This window comes from Lissotriton helveticus, chromosome 10 (genome assembly GCF_964261635.1).
Source record: "Lissotriton helveticus chromosome 10, aLisHel1.1, whole genome shotgun sequence".
NCBI lineage: Eukaryota > Metazoa > Chordata > Amphibia > Caudata > Salamandridae > Lissotriton > Lissotriton helveticus.
Genome location: NC_136071.1, coordinates 1105525704 through 1105553476, shown reverse-complemented (window position 1 = coordinate 1105553476; position 27773 = coordinate 1105525704). Strand labels below are relative to the sequence as shown.

At 50.8% G+C, this 27773-nt stretch overlaps 1 protein-coding gene across 5 annotated transcripts in view; it reads left to right on the top strand.

Moving 5' to 3' along the window:
• The window catches only part of TOPBP1 (DNA topoisomerase II binding protein 1), a 303450-nt gene extending 287255 nt beyond the window's left edge, over nucleotides 1–16195 (top strand). For all 5 annotated transcript variants that reach the window (XM_078663859.1, XM_078663862.1, XM_078663863.1 and 2 more), the window contains one exon: nucleotides 15893–16195. In XM_078663859.1, coding sequence (XP_078519985.1) covers nucleotides 15893–16036 — 144 coding nt within the window. In that variant the 3' untranslated portion in view covers nucleotides 16037–16195. The remainder of the gene's footprint in view (nucleotides 1–15892) is intronic.
• Nucleotides 16196–27773: the final 11578 nt, after the last annotated feature.

Genomic DNA, 27773 nt, shown 5'->3' with positions numbered 1-27773 from the left:
ACTCATCATAGATGAAACCATCATGAGCACAGATGAAGATTGCCTCTGTCTCCTGATATTACTAGACCTCTTATCTGCCTTCAACACAGGCGATCATCCCAGTCTCAGCCACCCTCTGAAGTCTCAAATGAGATTGTCTTTCAATGGTTCTTTTCCTGTCTTTCCAACCAACGCCAGGTTATTTATGTGGGCGCCTCCAGGTCCCAGAAGATCCCGGTTACCTGTGGAGTAGTCCGGTGTTCCATACTGTCCCCTGGGCTGGAACAGCACCACATTTCACCAAAACGCTGGACTTGGAAGTCTATCCTCTGCTCCAGACAGCCAATATCTCACACACTGCTTGCACCTCATCCAAACCTGGATGTTCAGCACGTACCTGAAGCTCACCCCCACCAAATCATATTATTTACCAAGAACAACAAGCTAAAAATAGTACAAATGTGCCTCAATGATATGAACCTTGATAGTTTTAAACCTAACTTTTACCCAAAGCCAAATCACTTGTTTTCACCCTGGACACCAACCTTCTCCCTCAAGGGACATACTGCAATGAAAATAGACAGCCTGGTACCCGATCTCTGTACCAAAGAAAAGTAAAACCGTTCCTCCCAGAATATGACTTCAGAACTGCTGTTCAAACCCTCATGCTCTTGCAATGGACCCCTTCTGCAGGGTCTGCCCAACTCTACACTGCCCTCCTTAGGGAAATCATGCACACTGCAGCATGGCTCATTCACTGCCTGAAGAAATGTGATCTGATGAAACTCCACTGGCAACCCATGCTTGCCCCCTTCATCTTCAAAACAAGATGAATCATTTACAAAGCCATTAAGCCCCCACCTATCGGACTGACAAGCTCATTGTCTCTGGTCGCTCTCTGCACACCTCATGACAGGACTAGACTGGGTGACAAAAGAAGCATTAAAAACATAAAGCATCTGTCCTTTTCCATCTATGCACCCAGGATGCATCAGGATGCATGGCAAACATCCTTGAAGAAGAAGCACCCATTTATAGAACACTATTTGCAATAACAGTCCACAAACCAGCTACTTCTCCAATTCTTTGCAGACTGTATACTTGCCTCTAACCCTCTGCTGTATGTTGCTGGGTTTGCACTATATAAATACCACATACATACATTCAACTGTTCCAGTCTCTGGAATAAATTAGCCCTTAGTACGCGCGTTAGCTGGTGCTTGGCTTGGCCAGCATCAGTTCACTTCTCAAAATGGTCTTGTTTTAACATGCTGGAAAAGTTAAGCTGTCACTGACAACTGGAATGAAAGTGCCTTGAGAGAGTGCTTTATAAAATAGTTTTTACTTTACCTTACATTTCTCCCTTACATATAATTCTGACTGTTTATTATGTGCACACAATTGACTAAACTATGCCTTGGTGCCATGATGTTCAAATAGATCTATCATACTGAGCATATAGCTATCAACCAATCCAATTTTACTGGTTTCCAAAATTGAACCCGAGACATTTGTGCCTTACGACACATGACTGGAAATTCCAGAACATTGGACCAACAACTGCAAATCTACCCCAAATCTTCTGCCAGGATGTGACTTTGGTTTGTGCTGGGAGCTACTAGAAGAGGTTTATCGGATGAACACTGGGAATGACCATGGTGAAACCAAGGCAGTGTATTTATTACATAGTAGGATCCAGATCAAGGGTGAAAGAGTCAGGTTTTTAAACTCACAATAAAAACAACTGGCAGCAAGTGAATGGAACTTCCAAGTTCCATCTTATGCTTAAACCTGTACATAGTTCAAGCAGTCAGCACGACAACAAACATGCAATAATATAAAAATGTTAAGTAAAGTAAAGATGATTTTGGAATAAACCTACTAAAAAATGCCTCATGCACAATATATGCCCTTGAGGAGGACCAGAGTTAGTCACTTAGTCATTGTGTAGCTGATACTTAGTATCACTTCATTGCTCGGTGGCGTTCTATTCAGCGAGAAACGTCAACTCTACAGGTTCGACTGTAATGTGATCGAGTTCACGTTGGAAATCCTTAGCAAATCTCAAAGATCCCCCTCTCGAAATATACTGTATATACAACTTCAGATGTCCCTATGATTTCATGTAAAACTGTAAATATTTGCACCGCTATGAGCACTGTACTGTTTGCACTTTGATTATTTGTTGATGTACCCACGACAATATGAATATAATAAGCATTTTCTGAAAAAAGTGGCCATTTGTAGAAGTTTGTTTTTCGATTGTGGCTAATGGAAATTTATACCAAAGTATAAGTGATCAGTCCGTGTAAGCATGATCCATTTGATGTTAACCTTGTAAATTAGTCTCAGGGGACACTTGTAATACTTATTTTGTAACTACCCGAGTTGGATATATAGGGTATTTTCCATGTTTAAAAGTACTTAAAGAGGAGGACTAAACATAAAATAGTCTGCCAGAGAGGCATACCATTGCTGCTAGAGGATTCCAAACAAGTGGGTGCGGTGGGTGAAAGCTGAACAAACCGAATTTGGATGTGATACTTTTGTATAATCCCAGAGTTTTGGAGTATTATACATTCTGTATTCATTGTAAATGTTGGAGCTGCACCTTTAATCCTTAAATTTTCTTTTTTGTTAGCCTCATTCATGCCCCACTGACACACATCTGTATTTGTGCATCATGGCATGGAGAGCAGTACACAATCCACCAAGGAACTCTGGTGATAGAAGACTCAAGGTTCATAGCAAGTGGCATCTGATAGAGACTTTTAGCACAGATTCCTTACCTTACAATTATCTCCAGGCATCAGACTAGGTCTGGAATTGTTTTTTGACCAGTACCCTTCATGCCAGTAGGAGGCGTCCTTTGGCTCATAGTGGCGTTGTCCGTGCTGGAAGGGACGTGCACAGTGCCTTCATAGGAGTCACCCCAGCACGCTGATGTCAGTTCTTTTCTTCCTGCACCAGTCAGCGCAGATCCGGATAGAGCTACCCCCAGTAATTTTTTGACTTACTCTTTTTTTTACTTTTTTCAAAGTCTTTTGAAGAGCTTTTCTCCCAGCGTGGCAGGGATGTCCGCTAGGAAATTTGGCTTCAAGCCCTGTGGCACCCGTCACCGACAGATGTCAGTGTTGGACCCGCATCTTGTTTGCCACTGGTGCCTTGAGCGCGACCAAGACGATAAGGCCTGCGTCGACTGCTGCACCATGCACCTCAAGGCCTTGAGGGAGTGGTCCCTCAATCACCTTGCCGTTCGATGTGCGACACTGCAACGGTCTCGATCCTGGTCGAGAGGAAGGTCCCAGGATCAGTCACTGAGCCATTGATCTTCGTTGCTTTCGAAGTCATTAGTAGCTTTCATTTATGTAGCGCAGCTATCCAGGCGCTCAGGTAAAATTAAAGGATCAGCCCATAATCACAGGATGTTGAGCTGACACCAGATACGGACACGGATGGTTGCTTCGTCATATCCTTTCTCTTTCTCTTAGTGACAACCGGTGGTACTGCACCATTTCACTGTTTTGTGCACAGTCGAACAGTAAATGTTGCAGTACCCACAATAATGTGCTACGTAGCTAAATACTTATAGGGTCCCAAAGGTGAGACTGATTGCATTGCAGATGTTTGTACTCTGAATGGAAATAGTTGGAGATGTATTCCTGCCAATGATGGGAATAAATCAGCTTCCCGGGGGAGGAGGGGGATGAGGGGGGAATAAAGGAGCTCTACAAGTGCAGTATGTGTTGGGAAGGAAAAAAAATTTCCCCAGGTAGAAAAAAAAAATGAGGCAAAAATATCCAGGTGCTCTTATGCAAGACTTTATCATATGACTGATTGTTCACTGTGTCCTATTACTCATGCGGGAATACCATCTTGTTAGTGTAAATGAGAATTCTCAAGAGGTTATCCAAGAGTACTACAGGGAACCTGCTGCGGAAGTGTCCACTTGCGAAAAGTACTCCTGGGTCTCTTGTGCATTGGATAAAATAGTAAATCTACATTCTCACTTGGGTGAGTAGATATTGCTTTTTTATATTGGGCCTGTAGATGTCACTGAGATATAATAAGAGTTACTTCTAACATTTAGTACTTTTCAAAATACTCCTGTTCCCTTACCGAAACATGCATAGACAAGAGTCTCAAATCCCATGATATTACTTTACAGCTATTTATGCTGTCTTTGTGTCCTGGGTTATCAAATTTATTTATCTGGATTTTGAAAATGGCAAAGTGATTGCTTGTGCTTTCGACTGCTAGAAAAACTTCTTGATTATTCTATCACCAATACCTCAAATTAAATGGACATAATCAATTCTTTTTGTTGCCCACTGCAACAAATACTTGTTACCTTGTAAAAAAATAAGCTATGAAGGTTTGCAGTATCAGGTGGCAATGTTATTATACTGTACAACGCATGCCTCTGTTATCTGAAAGAGACACGTTAGTATTAGATTCCTTACCTTAGAATATCCCCAGGCGTCAGACTGGATCCGGAAACTTTTGCGTAGCAGTACCCTTGCGCGCCGGTAGGCGTCGTCTGCCGCTCTGCGTCCGTCGTCGGCGTCGTGGGCGCCGTGATGATGTCGTCGGAGTATTTAGACGCCGCCTCTGCGTGCTGACGTCAGTTCTTCTTTTTTCCGTGCCAGCAAGCGCAGATCTGGAAAAAGCAGTAACCCCTAGTCAATTTTTGACTAACTTTTTGATAATTTTTTCGAAGTCTTCACGACTTTCGTTGCCGTAGGGATGCCCGGCTTTAAGCACTGCGAGGATTGCGACCGCACAATGTCGGTTACGGATCCTCATCACCTGTGCCTAACTTGTCCAGGTGTCGACCACGACGACAAGGCCTGCTCCGACTGCCGGCCCTCTCTTCCAAAGCCAGGCGGGAGCGGTCCCGCAGGCGACTCGAACTCCGGCAGTCGGTCCCGCGCCGCGAGAGGTCCCGGTCCCACGGGAGGTCGAGGGACAGGTCGCGGGCTCGGAGCCACCACAGCTCCGAGAGTAGGCCGCACTCCTCCGGGTCGAAGTCGTCGTCAGGTAAGAAGTGTGAGAAGTTGGCCTGATGTGCAGTGTTCACTATTCTAGTGATCACTATATATCAGTCCAAACAACCCTTATTGATGATTGGTTGTAAGTCAACCTTATAGACCAGCTATCCTAGTAGCATGGATACGAGCAGTCTAAGGCTAAGACTCTAGAGGGCGTGTTAAGCCAGCTGTTTTACCATCACATTACCCCTTGAACACCAAGTGAAAGGACACCACACAAGTTGTTATGAAAATAAACAGTGTATTTATTTATAACAAGACTACCCTGGCTCTTTATGAGACGGGGAGCTAAGCACACAACAAAACTCTTATGAAAATACTTTAAGTTGCACAATTTACACAAATGCCCGAGGGGCACGAAAAACCATATACTCTAAAAGTGGAATGCGAATTACTAGCAGGTAAGTAACGATTCTCAGAGGCTTTAGAAACGCTAGACCTACAATACTGAACACTCAGGTTAGGAGCAGGAGGCCTAGGGACACCACGTGCAGAGTGGGAACTCTCACGCGTAAGGCGGGAAAAAGCCTATGGAAGCTAGAATTCACAAAGTTAGTGTTCTCGGGCGAACCCGACTAGGTAGGTCAAAAACGAAAGTGGATCTGGACCCTTGGATAGTGAGGCTATGCAGAGGCACCGAAATGCCGAGTTTACCTAGCCCAGGGGCTGCGGCTGCATAGGTCTGAAAAGACGTCGGGATTCTTCGTTGACGAACCAGGAGCCTGAAGGAGAAGTTGCTGGCAGGCGGCCAGTGAAGAAAAGTTCGAAGAGATCCAAGCCTGGATCAGGGAAGAGGAAAACCTGAAAGCAGAGGGGACCAAGTTCTTGAATCACTAGCCAGTGATTAGGTGGGCACCAGGATGGCACCGGGCGAAGTCACCGCAGTCAGGTGAGTGGGCGCTGCTGGGCTCTGCAGTCTCTCGGACCAGGAGGCGTTGTCGGCGACCAGGATGGAGGTGCGAGCTGTCCCACGAAGGTTCTTGCTGTCGACGTCGCTGGACCCAGGATTGGGGCAACAAGTCTTGGCAAATGCAAGGCCCACGCGGTGGACCTAAAATGACGTCTTGAGTGGACCAGGAGGGTCCAGGGTGCTTCTCTGAAGAAGGGAAGCAAGGGCCAGTCTGGAGCAACCAGACCAGCAGCAGTGATGTCGTCGGGCGTCGTTAAGAAGGCCACAAGCCAGCGGGCTAGTAGCCAAACAACGCGGTGAGCAGCAAAAAGCAGAAGGGCCCCACGCAGATCGTGGAGATGCTGGGAGGCTGAACTTCGGTGCTGGGGCTGCTCAGGGTTGGGGCTTCTCGGACCCCAAAGCACTCACCAGAGGATTCCTCGGCGGTCGTGCTGGAAAGAAGTCGTGCAGTCTTGAAGATGGCCGGTCCCTCGAGGTCTCGTCGCACCCACAGTTCTCAGCTTGGCTGTAGAGGTGGGTAGAGGTCAGAGGTGCCAGGGAAGCCGGTTCTCGTCGAGCTGGGCAGTCGGATTCCGGAGGAAGGACTTACAGCAGACCGCAGTGTTCTTAAGATGGTGCCTGCGGATGCAGGGTGACTACTCCTTAGCCACAAGGGAGAATCTTGAAGAAGAAATCTTGAAGTCCTTTCGTAGAAAGTCGTGTCTTGATTCCAAAGATGATCTGATCTGGAAGGGGGCCTGCTCCTACCTTTATCTTGGAAAAGGGGGCTGGCACGCGACTAAGTCCTGCCCAAGGGGTGGGACCAGGAGGGGGGTGGTTACACCCCTCTCCTTTGGCGGGCTTTCCCCAGCTCAGGGTCTGGTGTGCCCCTGGAACTGGTTCAAGCCGGCCTATGCACAGTGAGCACCGGGGTGCCACTTGCAGTCACCTTCCTCTGAAGCCCTGCCTACCTAGAATACACAAAACCCTGCCTGGGACGGTGCTGGCACCGCCCCTGGCAGGAAACCCTTTGTCCTTGCCTCCTGCTCTGGGAGGACTCCCAGCAGCAGGAGGGCAGACTTGTGTCTCGGTGGCAGCATCCATTTTGTGGAGCTGAGGCTTTAACCGGGGTTATAGGTTACATACATGTCGTGTCCCTCTAGAAGGGTGGAATGCTAACCCCGTCGCCAGAATTGGCGAGGGGTTAGTATTCCTATTCGTATGACCCCTTACTCGACATGTTTTGATAAAGCGATACCAGAGTTGGCATGTAACCGCGAGGATTATAATGCACTTAAGAGTATATGGTATGCGATATCATGGAAACGGCTAAGGGATGGATCCCGAAAGCCGCAGACAGGCTCAGCTCATGCCAGAGCACCATCTCACACGATTCCAAGCACTCTGCCTCCAGGATTGTTAAGGCCTGCCATAGGAGTGACTGATAGGAGATCTGTGTTTCCATTTTAGGGTTAGATATAGGTATACTATATCTAAAGCAAAGGGTGATTACACCACCTTGCCCCAGCTGTCGTGCAGCCAGTTGTGTCAGATTTGGATGGCCAGCCAGGGGTGGCATAATACATGCTGCAGCCCCTGGTAGGCCCTGGGTAAACCTATGCCCTGGGTACCTAAGGTACACTGTACAGGGACTGATAAGGTGACTCAGTATCCAATTAGATATGTACCTAAGGTACATGGAATCCATTTTACAGAGAGAGCAGTAGGCCTGGGGCCCTGAATAGCAGGGTCCCAGGTCAACTAAGTCAGAAAACCAGCAAAACACCAGGCAAAAAGTTGGGGGCAACCATAGTCAGGGATCTACCTTCCTACAAGAAGCACAAGAAGTCCAAGAGGCGTCATCGCTCTTCGGACTCCACCCCGCCGCTTGCGCGATGCGGCCGGGGGTTCGGGTGACACCACCCACGCGGCTCCGTCGGAGGCACGGGCGCCGCGTCCAGCTCCACACCCTACGGTCCCTGGGCTGGACGCGACGCCGGAGGAGATCGAGCGCTTCCTCATGGCCATGAGGAAACTCTCTCCTCCGACGGGCTCCGCGGTGCCTTCGGGCCCAGCGGACCCGTCTGGGGCCTCTAGCGGGTCGGGTGCTTCGACCCCGACGCCTTCGGGCCAGGCGCCGCAGGGCCCCACAATCCCGACGCCGCCGGTGCCTTCGGGCCCGGCGCCGCAGGGTCCAGCGGTCCCGGCGCCGCGGGACCCCCCTAGACCTTCTTCGGGATCCCGATCGTCGCCCGTGGACCTTACGACCTCCCCGGCGTTGGACCATCGGGTGTCGCCGTCCCAGATACCTCCTTCATTCCTGTTCCTGCCGCTCCAGACGTCGTTTGGAGAGTTTCACTTCTATGAACAGGCCCCATTGATTGAAAACCCTGAGTATCAGGAGATGGGTGATGAAGGGGATTGGGAGGGGTCTGAGGACCCTCTGACCCGAGAGTGTCCGTCTCATGAGGATTGGGCAGGAGACCTTGGGGAGGCCAGTGGCCTGGACACCTCTCCAGACGCTGGATTTGTCTCCCCTCCTACCGTGGCTTCGGAGGAGGGGGCAACCTACAGTGTGGTGTTGATGAGGGCTGCCAAGGCCTTGGGCCTTTAGCTCCCTGTCGCGGCCGTGAGGACTAACCTCCTCACTGAGGTCCTTAAGCCGCAGTCAAGCTCGGCCGAGCCTCTGCTGCCCTTTAATGAGGACCTGACCGACGTTCTTCTGGGCACTTGGTCCAAGCCCGCTACGGGTTCGCCCGTAGATAGGAACGTGGCCAGACGCCACCGCCCAGCCCCGGGCGACCCATGTTTCCTGTCCACCCATCCCACCCCCGAGAGCCTGGTCATCCAGGCCTCCAATTCCCAGACCGCATTCCCGTCGGCGCCGCCGGACAGGGAATCCAAGAGGTACGAGCAGTACGGTAAAAAGATCTTTTCGTCCCTTAGTCTGGGTCTGCGGTCTTCCAATACCGCATGCCTCTTGGGCCGCTACACCCACTCTCTGTGGGATACGGTTGCGGAAGTGCTGCCAGAGTGTCCGTTGGAGGTACGGGCCAAACTCGGCCAAGCCCTTGTGGAGGGCCGGGATGCAGCCAAATATTCTATCCGGTGTGGGCTGGATACCACCGACTCACTAGGTAGAGCGATGGCAACGACAGTGGCGGTCAGACGTCACGCCTGGTTGAGGTCCGCCAACTTTTCGGCCGATGTCCAAAACACACTGATGGACATGCCGTTTGATGGCCGTCGCCTTTTTGGCGACAAGGCAGACCATGTGCTTGAGCGATTTAAGGACTCCAGGGCTACGGCCAAGTCCTTGGGCCTCTCGGCCCCGCGCCAGCAATCGGCTGCCTTTCACTCCTTTCGTGGCCACGGAAGGGGTGTACCCACGCGTGCTGCCAGCCACGCTCCGCAAGGTTATACCCAACGCGGTGGCAGCCGTGGGAACCGCCAGCCAGGCGGTCGGGGACAACGGCGAGGTCAGTCCACACCTTCCCCCGCAGCATCTGCCTCAAAACCCTCCTAGTCCGTGCTTTCAGGCTCATGTGACGCCAGTGGGGGGCAGGGTTCGCCATCACCGCCTCCACTGGCGCACTGTCACTTCGGACAGGTGGGTGCTGCAAATCGTCCGAAGGGGCTACTCTCTCCCCTTCGAGGCGACTCCTCCAGCCATGCCACCGCAGAACCACCGTGTATCGGGGGATCATTTGCGACTTCTGCAGAAGGAAGTTACGGCCCTCTTGGCCAAGGGGGCCATCGAGCGCGTTCCTGGGCCAGAAGTAGGGTGTGGTTGCTACTCCCACTACTTACTGGTACCCAAGAAGGGCAAAGGGGGCCTACGCCCTATCTTGGACCTAAGGAACGTCAGCGGCTTCCTCCGGAAGGAGAAGTTCAAAATGCTGACACTGGCTCAGGTCCTAGCTGCCCTGGACCCAGAAGACTGGATGGTAGCGTTGGACTTGCAGGACGCTTATTTCCACATCCCCGTTCTGCCGGCCCACCGGCGCTACCTGCGGTTCACGGTTGGCCACGAGCACTTTCAGTATACCGTGCTCACCTTCGGCCTTACCAGCGCCCCACGGGTGTTCACAAAGGTGATGTCGGTGGTCGCAGCTCACCTGCGCAGGTTAGGGGTTTCAGTCTTCCCCTACCTCGACGACGGGTTGTTGAAGGCGGGCTCGCCCCAGACAGTCGTCAGCCACCTCCAGACTACGGCAGATCTCCTGCACCGGCTGGGGTTCTCCATCAATGTGCCGAAGTCACACCTGTGCCCCTCTCAGAAGCTCCTTTACATCGGAGCGCTTCTCGACTCGGCGCGGTTTCGGGTTTATCCACCCGAACAGCGGGCCCGGGATATTCAGGCTCTGATTCCCATCTTTCAGCCGTTATTCTGGGTCTCGGTCAGGTTGACGCTGCGGCTTCTGGGGCTGATGGCCTCCTGCATCCTACTGGTGCATCACGCCATGTGGCGGATGCGGGCTCTGCAGTGGGACCTGAAGTTTCAGTGGGCCCAGCATCAGGGCAACCTGCCCGACCACGTCCTGATCTCGGAGGGCACTGCGAGACCGCTGCAGTGGTGGCTCAAGGACCGCGATTGGGTCAGCGGCAGATCCCTCTCCCTTCCCCAACCGGAGCACGTAGTTGTGACGGACGCGTCCCTCCAGGGCTGGGGAGGCCACATAGGAGAGGCCGAGATCAGAGGCCTCTGGTCTCCGGCGGAGGCCCGGCTCCACATCAACATGTTGGAGTTACGGGCGATTCGTCTAGCACTGAAGGCATTCCGGGGGAGTGTAGTGCAGGTGTTCACGGACAACACCACTGCCATGTGGTACTGCAACAAACAGGGCGGGGTAGGGTTGTGGACCCTGTAGGAGAGTGGGGTCTGCCATCCCATAGCCACCCCAGATTTTTGCTTTTTGCTTCACTGGTTTACGACTTTCCCTGGCTGTGGGCCTGCTAATCAGACCCACAGCCTAGCTGTTCGCTCTCTCTAAAATTACAACCATGTACCCTAGGTGCATTTATCAATTGGTACTGGGCCACCTTATCAGTCCCTGTACAGTATACCTTAGGTATCCAGGGCATAGGTGTACCCAGGGCCTACCAGGGGCTGCAGCATGTATTATGCCACCCCTGGCTGGCCATCCAAAACAGACACAACTGGCTGCACGACAGCTGGGGCAAGGTGGTGTAATCACCGTTTGCTTTAGATATAGTTCCCTATATCTAAAACCTAAAATGGACACATATATTCCTATCAGTCACTCCTATGGCAGGCCTTATCAATCCTGAAGGCAGAGTGCTTGGAATTATGTGAGATGGTGCTCTGGCATGAGCTGAGCCCACTTGCAGCTTGCGGAACCAAGTCCTAATAGCTGTTCCATGATAACGCTATACCATATACTCTTAAGTGCATTATAATCCTTCGCGGTTAAATGCTAACTCTGGTATAACATTATCAAAACATGTCAAGTAAGGTGTCATACGAATTGGAATACTACCCCCTCACCAATTCTGGCGACGGGGTAGTATTCCACCCTTCTAGAGGGACACGACATGTATGTAACTGTGAACCCCGGTTAAAGTTAACTCGAGCCTCAGCATCACAAAATGGATGCTGCTACCACAGACACAAGTCTGACCGCCTGCTGCTGGGAGTCCTTCCAGCGAGGGAGGCTCAGACAAAGGGTTTCCTGCCTTGGGAGGTGCTAGCACCACCCCAGACAGTATTTTGTGTATTAGGTAGGCCAAGGCTGAAAGGAATGAGACATGCCTGGGGCACACAAGGTGCCCTGTGCATACACCGGTTCCAACCAGTTGCTGGGTCACTCCAGCCCCAGCTCTGGCGGGAAACCGGACAAAGGATAGGGGGTGTAACCACCCCCCAGGGGAGGGACCTAGTCGTAGTGCAGCCCCCTTTAGCTGAATAAAGGTAGGAGCTGGTCCCATTCCCAGTTAGATTAATCTTGACAACTTCCACGAAGAAACCTTCGACCTCCTGAACATCAGAAGACTGAAGAATCTCCCCTATGGTCAAGGAGTGACCATCCTGCTTCGCAGGCACCATCAAGCTCCTGTGCGGTTTGCTGCAAGTCCTTCCTTCCCGGAATCCGACGACCCAGCTCAACAAGACCCGGACCTCCAGACCCCTCTGACCTCTACCCACATCCACAGCACAGCTGGGACCCGTGGGTGCGACGAGCAACGTGGAGACGGCCATCCTGAAGAAACCTGCCCAGTGCTTCCAGCACGACCACCGAGGGACCCTCGAGTAAGTGCATCGGGGACTGAGAAGCCCCACACCGACACAGCACCTGCATCCAAGGTCAGCCCCCCCAGCCTCCACGAGATCTGCGTGGGGCCCTTTTGCCTGGTTGCTGCCTTTCCTGTTGTCTGGTCACTTGCCGGCTGGCTCGTGACCTCTGAGACGACGACCCGAAGATGTCAACACTGCTAGTCTGGTCCCCCAGACTGGCCCTTGCTTCCTTGTGACAGAGAAGCACCCCGGACCCTCCTGGTCCGCACCAGACGCCATCTTTGTTCCACCGCGTGGCTTGCACTAGCCAAGGCCTGTTGACCAGATCGACGATCCAACACCGCCATCAGCAGCAGACTACGTGGGACAGCTCGTGCCTCCAGCCTGGTCGTGAAGAACAGCTCCTGGTCCGCGCAGCTACAGAGAGAAGCGACCCTTCCTTCACCTGAACGCGGTGACAGCATCTGGTTCCCTCCTGGTTCCAGCACCGTCACTGGCTAGTGACCAAGACTCTGCCCCCTTCCCTTGCAGGACTTCTCCTTCCTAGTTCCATCCTTGGAACCACCGGACTCCTCCATCTGGCTGCCTGCCAGCAACTCTTTGTTTCAGGCATCACCGGGATCAACGCAGCGAACCCGACACCACTTCAGCCCTATGTATCCGCAGCCTGTGGGTTAGGTAACTAAAGCTTCTAGGTGCTGAAGTCAGTGTCCATTATCCTAGTGTCCAGGTCCACTGTTGTTTTCCCTCCATCCAGCCGGGTTCGTCCGGAATCCGTAACTTTGTAAACTGTAGTATCCATAGACGTTGGTACGCATCCCGCGTGAGAGTTTCCACTCTGCACGTGAGTCCCGTGGGCCTCCTGCTCCTTACTTACCTAGTTCGTAGCGTAGTCCCAGCGATCCTCCAGCCTCTGGATCTCCTTACAGTACTTTCCTTCCTCGCATTCCATTGTTTTTAGTATATGGTTTGTCGTGCCCCTAAGGCACACGTGTAAATATTGTGCTAACTCGTATTTCCTTCTTAGTATTGTCATGTGCTTAGCCCTCTGATCTCATAAAGAGTTCAGAGGTGTTGTTATTAATAAATATATTGTTTATTTTCATAACAACCTGTGTGGTGTCCTTTCATCTGGTATTCAAGGGGTTATATTGTGGTAAAACAGCTAGCTTCACATGCCAAAAGAGTTTAGCCTAAGACTGCTTTGTCCATGCTACCATTAGGATAGCTGGTCTATAAGGTTGACTTACAACCAATCACCATAAGGGTTGTTTGGACTGATACAAGGTGATCACTAGAACTAGTGAGCATCATATATCAGGCCAACTTCTCACAGACCCCTTGCCAGGAGGCTCTGCGCCTCTGGCAATGGCTGGAACGCCAGGGCGTAACCCTGGTGGCTCAACACCTGGCAATTTCTCTGAACGCCAGGGCGGACGAGCTCAGCCGTCGGTGCATGATGGATCACGAATGGCGTCTGAACTCGGACGTGGCGCAAGGCCTCTTTCAGCAATGGGGAGAGCCTTGGTTAGATCTATTCGCCACCGAAGAGAACGCGCAATGTCATCAGTTCTGCGCGTTGGAATTTCCAAGGCGGCACTCGCTCGGAGACGCTTTTCGTCGCGAGTGGAGTTGCAGTCTATTGTACGCCTTTCCGCCTATACCACTTCTGCCCAGAGTGCTGAAGAAGATCAGGCGCGACCGGGCCCAAGTCATCCTTGTGGCTCCGGACTGGGCGAGAAGGTACTGGTATCCAGAGCTACTCAGTATGTCAGTCGATCCCCCGGTTCGTCTGCCTCTTCAGGAGGACCTTCTGTCGCAGCAGCAGGGGACGGTCCTCCACCCGAACCTGTCCAGTCTCCAGCTCCATGCTTGGAGATTGAGCGGCGACAGTTGAGGCCATTTGACTTGCCTCCTGAAGTCTGTAACGTCATTCTGGCAGCCAGGCGTCCCTCCACAAAGTCGGTATACGCCTGCAGGTGGAACAGATTTGTGGCATGGTGCACAGCAAAGGCTGTGGATCCTCTTGCTGCCCCTCTCTCTGAGGTTCTTCTCTTCCTTCTTTCTCTTGCCCAGCAGGGCTCTGCTCTGGGCACTATCAAGGGCTACCTTTCTGCCCTTTCAGCCTTTCTGAGGCTGCCTGATCAACCTTCTTTGTTCAAGTCCCCTATTGTAAATAGATTTCTAAAAGGCATCACACACACATTTCCTCCTGTTCCGTTTGTGATGCCTCAGTGGGACTTGAACCTGGTTCTTACGTTTCTGATGTGTGCTCCTTTTGAGCCACTTCAGAACTGTCCTCTCCGTCTTCTTACTCTGAAGACTGCTTTCCTGGTTGCCATCACCTCTGCCAGGAGAGTGAGTGAGCTCCAGGCCCTTTCTTGTACTCCACCTTTCCTTTCTGTCCATCCGGACAAAGTGGTGTTGCGTACTAAGCCATCTTTCCTGCCCAAGGTTGTCACGGCCTTCCACATCGGGCAGTCTATCACCTTGCCAACCTTCTTCCCGCCACCGCATCCCTCTAAAGAGGAAGAGCGGCTCCACCGTCTGGACCCAAAACGTGCGCTCTCATTTTACTTGGACCGCACACGCCAGTTCCGGGTGGATGACCAACTCTTTGTTGGTTACGTGGGCGCTAAGAAGGGGAAAGCGGTGCACAAGAGGACCATCTCCCGGTGGATCATCTTGTGTATCCAGGCATGCTACTCCTTGGCTAGAAAGGAGCCCCCTGTTGGATTACGGGCTCATTCCACCCAAGCCACGGCTACTACAACTGCCCTTGGCCGGGGTGTGCCCTTTCAGGATATCTGTCAGGCAGCTACGTGGGCATCGCTGCACACGTTTGCTAGACACTACTGCCTGGACAGTCAAGTCCGGAGGGATGGCTTCTTTGGCCGTTCCGTCCTCCAGGACTTTCTGGTGTGATTATTGGTTCGCAGACCCACCACCGGGGTTGGTATTGCTGGGGTATCTATTCTAAGGTAAGGAATCTAATACTAACGTGTCTCTTTCAGATGCACAAGTTACTACTTGTGTAACGATATATCTGTAAGAGACATTAGTTAGTATTAGATTCCTTACCGAGCCACCCATCCTCCCCGTTCTGCGAACCGATATCTAGGGTTAGGGTTACCCCCTTTCAGGGCCCTAGTTTCAATGGCACCAGTGTTGGTTTTTAACATGGCTCTGCGTTTCTGGCGCGGAAAAGCTGTGTCTAAGAACTGACGTCAGCACGCGGAGGCGGACTCTAAGTACTCAGACGACGTCATCACGGCGCCCAAGACGCCGACGACGGACGCGGAGCCGCAGACGACGCCTACCGACGCGCAAGGGTACTGCTACGCAAAAGTTTCCGGATCCAGTCTGACGCCTGGGGATATTCTAAGGTAAGGAATCTAATACTAACTAATGTCTCTTACAGATATATCGTTACACAAGTAGTAACTTGTGCTTTAGCACATGGCTTCCTGAGGATCTCAAAACCAGCTCTGATGTGAATTCTCATGATCTGCTGCATCAACCTTGCGGACTGTATTGTACCTCTTCTCTTATTCTGTACTATTGGTAAAAGCTTGTACAATCCTCACTAAAAATCTATAACCAGCATGTGGGTGGTTCATGATTGTTGGAGAAAAGTAAAATAGGAACCAATTGAGGTATTTTAAATTAGAACGTTTGGTGCTATCGAATGAATCTTGTAACACATTTCTTTTTCAGGAACCTCCTCCTCCAATGGACTCTTACTGTTTACCAGAAGCACTGTCGTCTCTACAGAATAGCAGAATGAACGAAACACTAACATCCCGAAAGAGAAAAAATTCTGGAGATACAAATGAAATTAAGCGGTCCAGATTACATTGAGTTACATGAATTTCTAAACTGTGAATAATAAAATTATTTATAAGCCTTTATTTTTAGGGGTTTTTCCTAAGGTTCGAACCATGAAATTCAAATGTTGTATTTTTTATTATTAAGGTTGAAAAGTTTTATTGTTTTTAATAAAACATTTTTACCAATTAATACATCATTATCTGAATTGTCTTGACTTTCTCTGGGGTGTACCAGCTAATACAATGAGGTAAATATACTTTCTGATGGGTAATTCAAACTGTAGATTCTTCATCTTTAGAATATCCCTAGGTGCCAGACTGGATCTAGAAAATTCTTCAGCACTGCTTCTTGTGCCGATACGTGATGGTGTGTGGCTACGCAATGACTCTATACGACCCTGGAAATAATGGAGCAGAGCCACATATAAGCTGAACCCCAACATGCTGATGTCATTTCCTTTATGCAGTTTCTGATGCAAAGCTCCACTCCCAACTTTGCCAGTTTTCCAACTTTGAAATCTACCATAGACAGGGTGCCGGGGACAATGTCTCCCCTGAAAATCACTGGATTCAAGCTGTGCTGTGACTGCAGGAAGCAGATGTGGGTCATGAACCTGCAAGATGCATGTCTTCAGTGCTTGGGCTCCTCTCACGATTCAAAGTTATGTCATAAATGTATGTGTACCCAGGCAGCCTTTGTACCTAAAGTTGTGATACATTTTCATGTTGGCCCCTCTATCACCCTCCTAAAGTTTTTCATTCCCCCTCACTCTTCCAAAGAAAACAAGAAGTGCCATTAACACAAATCCTTAGAGGGCTTCGAGTTTATAGATTGACTGCACAAAAGACCACTGTGTGGATGATCAGCTCTTTGTGTGATTCTGTGGAGCAAAGAAAGGGAAGGCGGTGCAGAAAGGACCCGGTTTAGATGCATACTTGTCGGCATCAGAATCTTCTATGTACTGACCAAGAACCAACCTTTCTTTTCCTTCCATTAAGGCCAAGGCTGTTACGATGGCATTGACTTGCCAATTCTGGTAATCTGCCAGGCTTTGACTTGAGCATCAGTGCACTCGGTCACAAAACATTACTGCCTTGACAGTCGCCATTTTGCCCATTCGGTCCTGCAACCCTTCCTAACTTGAGTCCACTCCTCAGACCCTCCCCCTTTGGGAAGTAATGCTGTGGTATCTAAAGATGAACAATCTGCGGTTAGATGTATCCTTCAACAGAACAAGTTACTTACATTGGTAACAAGCTTCCTGGTAGATACTCTAACTGCAGATTCCTCCCCGCCCTCCCACCTCACTGTTCTGTGGACTGAACTCCTGACAATCATAACAAGCATTGGCATAGCCAATAGGTCTCGCCTTTGGGACCTTATAAGTTATGTTATGTTATGGGGGGGTTTTATATAGCGCTCAGATACTCCGAAGGAGTGTCCCGGCGCTTTCAGACCAACAGGTCAGCAGCTAACACATAACACAACAGAGAAGGAAACAGTAAGAAAAGTAAAACACAAGACTAGAGACAAAACAACCAGGTTTTAAGTCCCTTCCTAAAAGCAAGGAGATTGGCAGTGCTGCGGAGTGACAGGGGGAGAGTGTTCCAGAGCTGAGGAGCAAGACGTTTGAAGGAGCGTCCACCAGTCCGAGCCTTCTTCACCACTGGAACCACCGCAAGAGAGAGAGTTTCTGATCTCAGAGCCCTGGTAGGTTTATAGAAGGCTAGCCTTTTCTGGATATAGGTCGCTCCAGTAGAATAGAGCGCCTTGTGGGCCAAAGTAAGGGCCTTAAAGGCAATTCGCTTTCTGACAGGGAGCCAGTGCAAGGTGGATAAAAGGTCAGAGGCACTGGCACGGCGGGGGAGACCATAAATGGCGCGGGCGGCCGAGTTCTGGACTACCTGAAGACGCTGCAGCAGGTAGTCAGGCAAACCCAGGTAGAGAACATTGGAATAGTCCAGCCTCGAACCTATGAGGGCATGGACGGTAATCTTACGATGGTCAAAAGAGAGCAGAGGGAGAAACCTCCGCAACATCCTAAGCAAGCCAAAGCAGACGCCCACAAGGCCAAGAACTTGGGCTTTCATGGTCAGGCCGTTATCAATTTTAACCCCCAGGTTTTTCGCCACGGTGGAGGAAGATGCCGGGGGAAACATGTCATGCGGCCACCATTCCTGCCAACTCGGGTCAGATTGGCAGCCAAAGAAAAGCACCTCAGATTTTCCAGGGTTACACTTAAGACTATTACCCTGAAACCATTCATATACAGCTCCTAGGCAGCCACAGATACTTTCTCCATCAAACTCAGCCCCCTTTGCACACGTGAAAAGGAGCTGGGTATCGTCGGCGTATGATATTATCTGGGCCCCAAAAGACTCAGCCAGCACCGCCAAAGGGGTCAGAAAGATATTAAAGAGTGTCGGGCTCAACACGGAGCCCTGCGGTACTCCAACCTCCAGCGGCGGCACTTCGGCTGAGATGGGGGGGGCCCAGACCACCTGCCGGCGACCAGCCAGGTAAGATTGAAACCACCTCAACACCGTCCCACGCAGACCTATCTCATACAGTCTGCGGAGAAGACCTTCATGAGGGACGGTGTCGAAAGCCATGCAACAGTTAATGTTGTTGCAGTAAGGATATTGTGCTGCATAACTAAATACCTATAAGGTCCCAAAGGCGAGACCTATTGGCTATGCAAATGTTTGTTTTTTGTGTGTGCAGAATCCTTGATTACTCTGGGATGGTGAGACCAACGCACAATTGTTTGGCTTTTACGTTCCCCGCCCTGCCCCGTACCGTTAGCATTCCCTGTGCGAATCCTTCTGAATGCTTGTAATCGGAGGGCCAGAGTCATGCAGGGTAGGGCAGGCCTACAGCCCTCCACTGCCAATTTGCATATTGCTTAGATTACAGCCCATGTCCCTAGAAAAAACATGGGTTAAAAATAAACAAACAAAAACACAACACATGGCTGTAAGGTGACTTCTGAGTGGAGTGCTGTTGTGCGCTCCTTTATCTGAACAGTGCTCTTCTTCTCAGAGTGGAAGATGACCCCCACACACGTCTCTTTCGAGGCGCAAAGCATTGATACATGCCCCTGCAATGCACACCGCTTTCGGGCCCCACCTTCCTCGAGAGGAGTTACAATGCGGAGATTGAGTCTCTCAGTGTCCCTTTGTTACACCAGATTCTACTTTTTGAGCTCATTGAAACTTGTTCTTTTTGCACACTGTAGGATTTGCGAGCGTAAAAAGCAGCACCACATTGGACCTTTAATTTCCCCCTTTAGAAATCAGGAAAATGGCAAAAATTAGCCTGAGTCATTTTGCTACTGTGCAAACCTAAGATAACCGCAAACTGTTTTCAAGTAGCGCTTGCTAGCACGGACCTGTGTTTCTTTACACTGCAATGACCTGGTTTTACTAATCGCATTTGAGGCTGTCCCTGCACAAACATCTGCAGCAGGTGCAGTGACCCACGAAGCTACCAGTGCAGTGTGCACTGTGCACTACGGCGGCCAAGGTGGGCAGCTGGCGCCGGCAGGAATACGGGATATTCCAAAGAGACCTTGTATTCAATCCGCATTTACCGGAGGCAGGTCGTTTTGGGATACTGGGGATGCATATTTTGAGAAGAAGAGAATATATTAGACTCTTGGCAGTTCTATCAAAATGAAAGATGGCTTCATCATTTCGATAAGTCAGCTCTTCAACTAGACAGTGGCCCAGGGCTCGGCTATCATTCTGAGATGTGTTTTAGAAGGTAACTTGTAGGATCGACCAGCAGTAAATAAGCCCACTCCCCAGAGTAACCTACAAGAAAGTGCGCATTTCTACTGTACATTGCTGTGCTTTCCCCTTGTTATACTGTGCGCATTAATGAAACAACGTGTTAATGTTTAAGGCAGAAACGTGGAAGTGTTTTTTGTTGCTTTGTCATTTGTGTGCACTATCTTACAAGAGGTAACTGAATATAAAACAGCATTATTGTTTGTTTGTTTAATAGCTTTATTTCGATATAAAAAGGATATCATAAAAGCATTACATTACAGCAATAGATAAAAACAGTTTAACAATACACAGTATAAAAATCTACAAAATCAACAGGAATGTCAAGGAAGTGGATTGTTAGCCCAAACATAGGGACAGATTCAAGCAAAAGACACATCACTGGAGCAGCAGTTTCTTTGCAGATCTTATCCGCCAAGCCCAGCCCAAGAATTTTGCCATGGAACAGGCAAAGAAGGGACGAGCATCTGAACGTAATATGCGTAATGCTTCCAGGTGTGAACTGGTGCCCAAGGTCCTACATAGTGGCTTCAGCCATCTTGACCTGGGCGCTGCATATGCACAACACTCAAACAACAGATGGGCAATAGACTCAACCCTTGAATCACAGAACGGGCAATATGGGATGGTTTGTAATGGTGGCTTCCAAGTAGAAGTTAACAGCCCTAAGGGAAGTACTCCTACCCTAAATTTGAAGTACAGTGATCTGTCGCCCGGGTTATGAATTAGATCCAGATATGGTTCTCTATAGGGGAGCTCCTTGATTAAAAGAAACTCAACAACAGATTTGCATAACTTAGAATTGCACATTCTCTCATTTGCCACCCATAACCAATAAGTCTTCTTGAGCATCTGTTTAGATGGTGCTGTTCTATTGACCCAAGCATCTCCTAGACCCAATTCATGGAGAAGCCGCTTGACTTCCCTGAGCCAGCTGACTTTATGCCAGCCCGGTAGGGATAGGAGTTCTCTTAGAGCATCAGCATAGCTGCACAGTTCTGGTACATTCCATATCCTGGCCCATAGTAAGAGGGGGCGTAGCCTAGCTTGTTCACATATTGGGCGAGTACCTGCATCAAGTAAGAGGGGGAGTGTGGGGGTACTGTGAGGTAACTTCATGAGATCTTTATGGAAGTTGTTCTCGAGATAGGTTAAGGTGTCAACTCTCTGCACGCCCCACAGTTCCGCACCATACAGTGCTGCACTCACAACCCTTGCCCTGTAGATGTCTAATAGTGCCCCAATAGGTTTAAGAGATGAGGCACGTTGTTCTTTTAGCAGGGCCCCTGTGACCCTCTTATGGGTCAGAAAGACCTTTTGGTGATGGGCCTTCCAAGTCATGGTGTCACAGAGTCGAATGCCCAGGTAGTCAAACTCTTTGACTCTATCAAGTGGGACTGAGTCTAGAGCAGGAGGAATGACAGATTTCCTAGGGGGGTTAAGAACAAGGAATTTGGTTTTGCTTATATTTATAGATAGGCCCTTGGTGTCACAAAAGACCTTGAAGCTAGAAAGCAACTTTTGGATGCCTGCAGGTGATTTTGAGATTAGTAGGGTGTCATCTGCAAATAGGAGCGTAGGTATTTTTCTACCAGCCAGGGATGGTGCGTCTGATGGTTGTTGAAGAAGATGCTCCACCACTCCGTTAACATAGAGTGAAAACAGAGTGGGGGCTAGCACGCAACCCTGGCGGACGCCCCTATCTACAGGAATGTGGGATGTTTTTTCCCCCTGGTCACCCCATCTAATCTGGGCAAAGTTGCTTTCATGGAACTTGATAAGCAAACCCAACAAATAAGGGGGGATACCCAACCCATCTAAGACATTCCACAATTGGACTCGTGGGACCAGGTCGAAGGCAGTCCGCAAGTCTATAAAGACTAAATACAAACTGCCCCCGCCCAGTACGACCACTTTCCAATACAGCATTAGAAGGCGAAATGTCTGCTCGATGGTACCTGTCCCTGATCTAAATCCTGCCTGGAAATCTGACAGAACCTGATTTTCTTCGGCCCATTGCAAGATCCTACCTAGAACTACTTTGCCCGCAACCTTTTGTGTCGAGTCAAGGAGGCTAATTGGGCGATAATTAGCTGGGTCGTCCCGACAGCCTTTTTTAAAAATGGGGACGACCTCAGCGCCCCTCAAGAATCAGGAAGAGAACCTCCCAACACAGCCTCGTTCAGGAGCGAGGAAATTATTCTACTCCACAAGTATGGATTTTCCTTCAACAGATCCCCAGGAATTCCGTCTGGGCCAGCAGCCTTGTTAGTAACAAGGCACCTGATTGCCCCTTCTACTTCCTTAATACTGAAGGGGAAGTCATTAATTGTGGTGGCATCAGGAGATCTGGCTAGAAAACCCGTGTTTAATTGTAATACACCTAGTGGGGCAGAGTAAAGCTTGGAGAAGTGGTCAAACCAGACCTCTCCAGGAATATTACAGGTGAGTTGTGCATCAAGTGGCTTGTCCCTGGCTCTCATCAGATCCCAAAACCCCTTAGAATCTTTTCTAGTACTCGCCTCCATTAACTTACTCCAGAAGTTGGAATCATGAGCCTCCTTAGCCATGGCTATAGTTTTTTTGTATAATTTCCTCGCAAGTCTAATGTTGCCTGGGTCCTTTGTCTTCACTGCAGAAATAAGTTCCCCTTTAGCAACCCGACATTTTGAGGAGTACCACTTATCTCTTGCTTTGGAAACACCTCTCGTTACAGCCCTCACCCTATTTTGGGGAATGATAAACAGTTCACTTAGTGCCGCAATAGTTTCTGTAAATGTCGTTAGAACAGATTGTCTGATGATTCCCAATGCGTCGAGACGCGACCCCACAGCTGACGTTATAGTCCTTGTTTGCGCCATCCTTCCCTCATCCGCTGCTACTTTAGCCCATTTTAGCCGCCTACCACAGTTTGAAGGAACCAGTTCATGGGAAGATTTCCACGTGTGAACGGCCTTGGCTGGGTTTCTATCGTGCCAAGGCAGAATGAGGGTTAAGGATAGAGAATTGTGGTCGCTGTCGCAAGACAATATAACTTCCATGTCTTGATGAAATGGCCATAGGTTGTGGTTCAACATGATATAGTCAATTCTAGAGGTATGGCCCACCCTGTTATAAGTGTGCCCACCCTTAAGGTCCGATTTGGATCGACCATTCGTTGCTCTCAGGTCGTGTTCCATACAGAGTGCATTGATGTCTATAGCGCTCTGCGTCCATTTTTGAATCGGATCTACGGTCAGGGTGGGGATACCTCTCCTTGCATCATCATCCCATGTGTCCAGAATGTCCTCCTTAGCCAGTGGCTCGAAACAGCAATTGAAATCGCCTGCGAGGAGAACATAGGAGTCAATGCTGCAAGTGTCTAATTCGCTGTTTAGTCCTGTAGAAGATAGCGATGATAGCCCTCCCCTGGCCCCCCTTAGATAAAGGTTAAACACTTCTAGCTTCCTACCCCCCTGACAGTGTATGGTTATCCTCTGAAGATCAGGAGATTGAGTGGTTTTATGGCTTACACGCTTACCCATATAAGAAGGCCGCCAGACGGGCGACCTTTACTGCCATGTTGTTGGGAAGCTGGAACAAAGTAAGTTGTAAAACCTACTCTGTGCCTGGGTTCTAGGCACCAGGTTTCTTGCAAGAGACAGATGTTAAAGGGGTCCACAAAGGCGTTCCACTCTGGAATGTCAAAGTTGCGGGCAAGCCCAGCCACATTCCAACTTAGGATCTTTATCAGAGGTTTACCTGGGGTAACCTGCCTTGTTGAATTGACCGATACAGCCGAGATAGACTCCAGACCAGCCACCACTGCAGCTACTCTATTAGACCTTTGCAGGGGCTCGTTCTGTTGTTGGATAAGAGCCCTGGCTACAGTGGTCCGCTTCGCATCTACTGGAGCATTCTGAATGGGTGACAAGGGAGTCATAAGGAGTGTATCCAGCTGCTGCGCTACTTCTTGAGTTTCTAGAGTGCTTAAGATGTTCAATCCCCCCTCTTTTAACAGAGCTTGAGGCATTACTTCTGGAGCTGGGGGTTGGTGACAGTAGAATCTGTCGACAGGGATAAGGATTCTAGGATCCCTAGGGCCAGGGGTAAAGGGGCCCCTTCCGCTGCTTGAAAAACAGCTTGCCTTGGGAGTCAGTCTACATCTTCGAGGCCACTATACCTATTCGTGGTTGGGAGCCCATTCCAGCGACTAGGGAAATCTTGGTGGTTATTCGGGTGACTCCTCCATGTGTGATGCCGTACCAATGACCAGTCACCTTCCTGGATGTGTATGGGGCGTGGCGGATAGAAAAAGGACAACTGCCTAGGTATGATGGGAGAACCTTCGTTCGTGGGCCATGAGCAGATGTGGTGGGCCGCATGTGGGTCCTCAAAGGTCACCACTATGCAGTCCCCGGGACTGGATTTCCTTGAGGGGCCCACCCAGGGAACTCGACGGACCATTAGGACTCTGCTTCTCCGACCATTTGGAATTGGTCTGTTCACATTAAGCCAGTGCATTATCTTATTCTTCAGAGACCAGTGGTTCTCGTGGTGACCATTTCCGACCTGGGGGACGCCCGTCAATACAACCACGTAGTCATTGGCCTCTGGAGGAAGATCAATATAGCCCCCTCTAAAATTATTCTTAATGCGTGGACCCTGGGTCGGTTGTTGAACAGCTTTGCTGGTGCAAGGTCTTAGAGAAACACCAGCATTAGGATTTACTGAAGTTTGAGAAATGGGGCGCTTAGGAGCTCTAGATGTAATAGCAGCAATATTTTGGTCCACACCCACAGTCCGCGGTTTGGGAACCGGCCGTACTATAGCGGGTGCTGGAAGGGGGAGTTGTGGGGCTTGCGGTGTTGGGTCTTCTCCAAGGAGGCCTTGATTTTCTAGACTTCTCAGGCCTAGAGTGGCCAGGGCAATGATGCTCTTTTCCATCTCTAGCAAGTTATTTTCGATGCGTGAGAGTCTAAGGTCTAGGGGAGAGAGAAGTTTCTTTAAGGATTCCCAAACTATACCTATGAATTCCCCGTCCTTCCCTTCCTGACCCTCTAGATGTAAGCCCTCGTCCTCTGCAATTGTGGTAATGGAAGCAGAGCCTGTCCCCTCATTATCCCCCTCACGTTGTGCCTGTGCCCAAGAGGTGCACCCTCCTATTACATTGGGCGCAGGTACACTACCCACATTCAGCTGATGTGCCACCGCAATTTTGGCCTTCTTACGAGAATAAGCGAACCGGGAATTGCGTTTCCTTTTGGGTGGTTTACCAGTGGTATTGTTACATATAGGTGTGTTTGAGATTACCAGGGGAGGGGAATTAGAGCTGACTTGCGGATTGGAAATAACCACAGATATGTTCGGGTCGCCTGTCTGAGTTAATGGACACGAGGCTGGGGAAAGGGAGGGTAGGATCGGGGGCTGATGGACGTCTGCCTGCGTAATTACACAGTGAGGAATGTGCAGACGCTCCGGAGTAACAGCAGATGCTATGTGGCCCAGGGAGGATTTTTTTGAATTTGCAAAGTCCTGGGACAACCTTCTAGCAGCTGCCAAATCCAAGGAGACACGAGTCTGTAATTTAAAAATTTCTTTGTCTATGGCTAAATTGGTACGAGTAATAAAATCATCCATGGGGCCGTTAGTTGGTGGCCCGCCTTTAACAGCTCTACTCCGGGTTGTCCTGGTGCACATGACTTGACGAGATGGACAGACCACCTAGACTTGGACTACAATAAGAAAAATAAATAAATGATAAACCATAAACCAATAGTCATGAAGCCAGACAAGGGCGAAAGAGGGTGGCCCAGTCCAGACCACGCAGACCTCGAACGGCCTCAAACGGCCCGCTCTTCGCCCCGTGCTGCGTCCCGCGCTGCGGGAGTCCGGAACTAAGATGTAGGGGGCGTGATGGGCGGGGGGCGGGCCAGCAGGGAGAGCGGACCGGAAGCTGCCAGTCGGTCTCGCAGGGACTCCTGGTTGTTGGAGTCCCTGCACGCTCGCAGCCCCGCTGAAGCCTCTCACCCGGTACCGCCTGGGGATTACTGCCCAACACCAAACAGGACGCTGCGCGCGGGTGCGGCGAGGTGTGGAGATGGTAGGTGTGCGGAACGCCGCTCTGCTCCTGTCCTTCCGAAAATGCCTCAACTGGAAACAACTGCTGACCCACAAGGTGAAGGGTGAAGGACGTTTTTAAGAGTCTCAGCTGGGCGGGGGGCGGGCCAGTAGGGAGAGCGGACCGGAAGCTGCCAGTCGGTCTCGCAGGGACTCCTGGTTGTTGGAGTCCCTGCACGCTCGCAGCCCCGCTGAAGCCTCTCACCCGGTACCGCCTGGGGATTACTGCCCAACACCAAACAGGACGCTGCGGCACCCGCGGAGCGGGTGCGGTGAGGTGTGGAGATGGTAGGTGTGCGGAACGCCGCTCTGCTCCTGTCCTTCCGAAAATGCCTCAACTGGAAACAACTGCTGACCCACAAGGTGAAGGGTGAAGGACGTTTTTAAGAGTCTCAGCTGGGCGGGGGGCGGGCCAGCAGCGAGAGCAGACCGGAAGCTGCCAGTCGGTCTCGCAGGGACTCCTGGTTGTTGGAGTCCCTGCATGCTCGCAGCCCCGCTGAAGCCTCTCACCCGGTACCGCCTGGGGATTACTGCCCAACACCAAACAGGACGCTGCGGCGAGGTGTGGAGATGGTAGGTGTGCGGAACGCCGCTCTGCTCCTGTCCTTCCGAAAATGCCTCAACTGGAAACAACTGCTGACCCACAAGGTGAAGGGTGAAGGACGTTTTTAGGAGTCTCAGCTGGGCGGGGGGCGGGCCAGCAGGGAGAGCGGACCGGAAGCTGCCAGTCGGTCTCGCAGGGACTCCTGGTTGTTGGAGTCCCTGCACGCTCGCAGCCCCGCTGAAGCCTCTCACCCGGTACCGCCTGGGGATTACTGCCCAACACCAAACAGGACGCGTGCGGCGAGGTGTGGAGATGGGAGGTGTGCGGAACGCCGCTCTGCTCCTGTCCTTCCGAAAATGCCTCAACTGGAAACAACTGCTGACCCACAAGGTGAAGGGTGAAGGACGTCTTTAAGAGTCTCAGCTGGGCGGGGGGCAGGCCAGCAGGGAGAGCGGACTGGAAGCTGCCAGTCGATCTCGCAGGGACTCCTGGTTGTTGGAGTCCCTGCATGCTCGCAGCCCCGCTGAAGCCTCTCACCCGGTACCGCCTGGGGATTACTGCCCAACACCAAACAGGACGCTGCGGCACCCGCAGAGCGGGTGCGGCGAGGTGTGGAGATGGTAGGTGTGCGGAACGCCGCTCTCCTCCTGTCCTTCCGAAAATGCCTCAACTGGAAACAACTGCTGACCCACAAGGTGAAGGGTGAAGGACGTTTTTAAGAGTCTCAGCTGGGCGGGGGGCGGGCCAGCAGGGAGAGCGGACCGGAAGCTGCCAGTCGGTCTCGCAGGGACTCCTGGTTGTTGGAGTCCCTGCACGCTCGCAGCCCCGCTGAAGCCTCTCACCCGGTACCGCCTGGGGATTACTGCCCAACACCAAACAGGACGCTGCGGCACCCGCGGAGCGGGTGCGGCGGGGTGTGGAGATGGTAGGTGTGCGGAACGCCGCTCTGCTCCTGTCCTTCCGAAAATGCCTCAACTGGAAACAACTGCTGACCCACAGCATTATTAACAAGCATTGGCTGCGCGGCCGTAAAAGTAACGCCGCGTGGCCGCGAAATGAAAAAAATAATAAAAAAACACGAGTGGTGACGCGAGTTGTGCGCACGTGCGCGATCGCGTTCTAGCAAGCTGGTGGCCGCTTTGGTAGCACTTCTAAAAGCCGCTACTAAATGTCTCTCCGAGCAGCGCATGCGCGCTGACTTAGCGAGACCTAAAAAGGTTCAAAGTTAGATTCTGGTTGAATGGTGTCCATCTGAGGATGCGTAATGTTTAAAGATTAAAAACCTGACCGCGCGTGGACGGCATTTATGTGCTGCTCCTTCACTTCCGTGGTG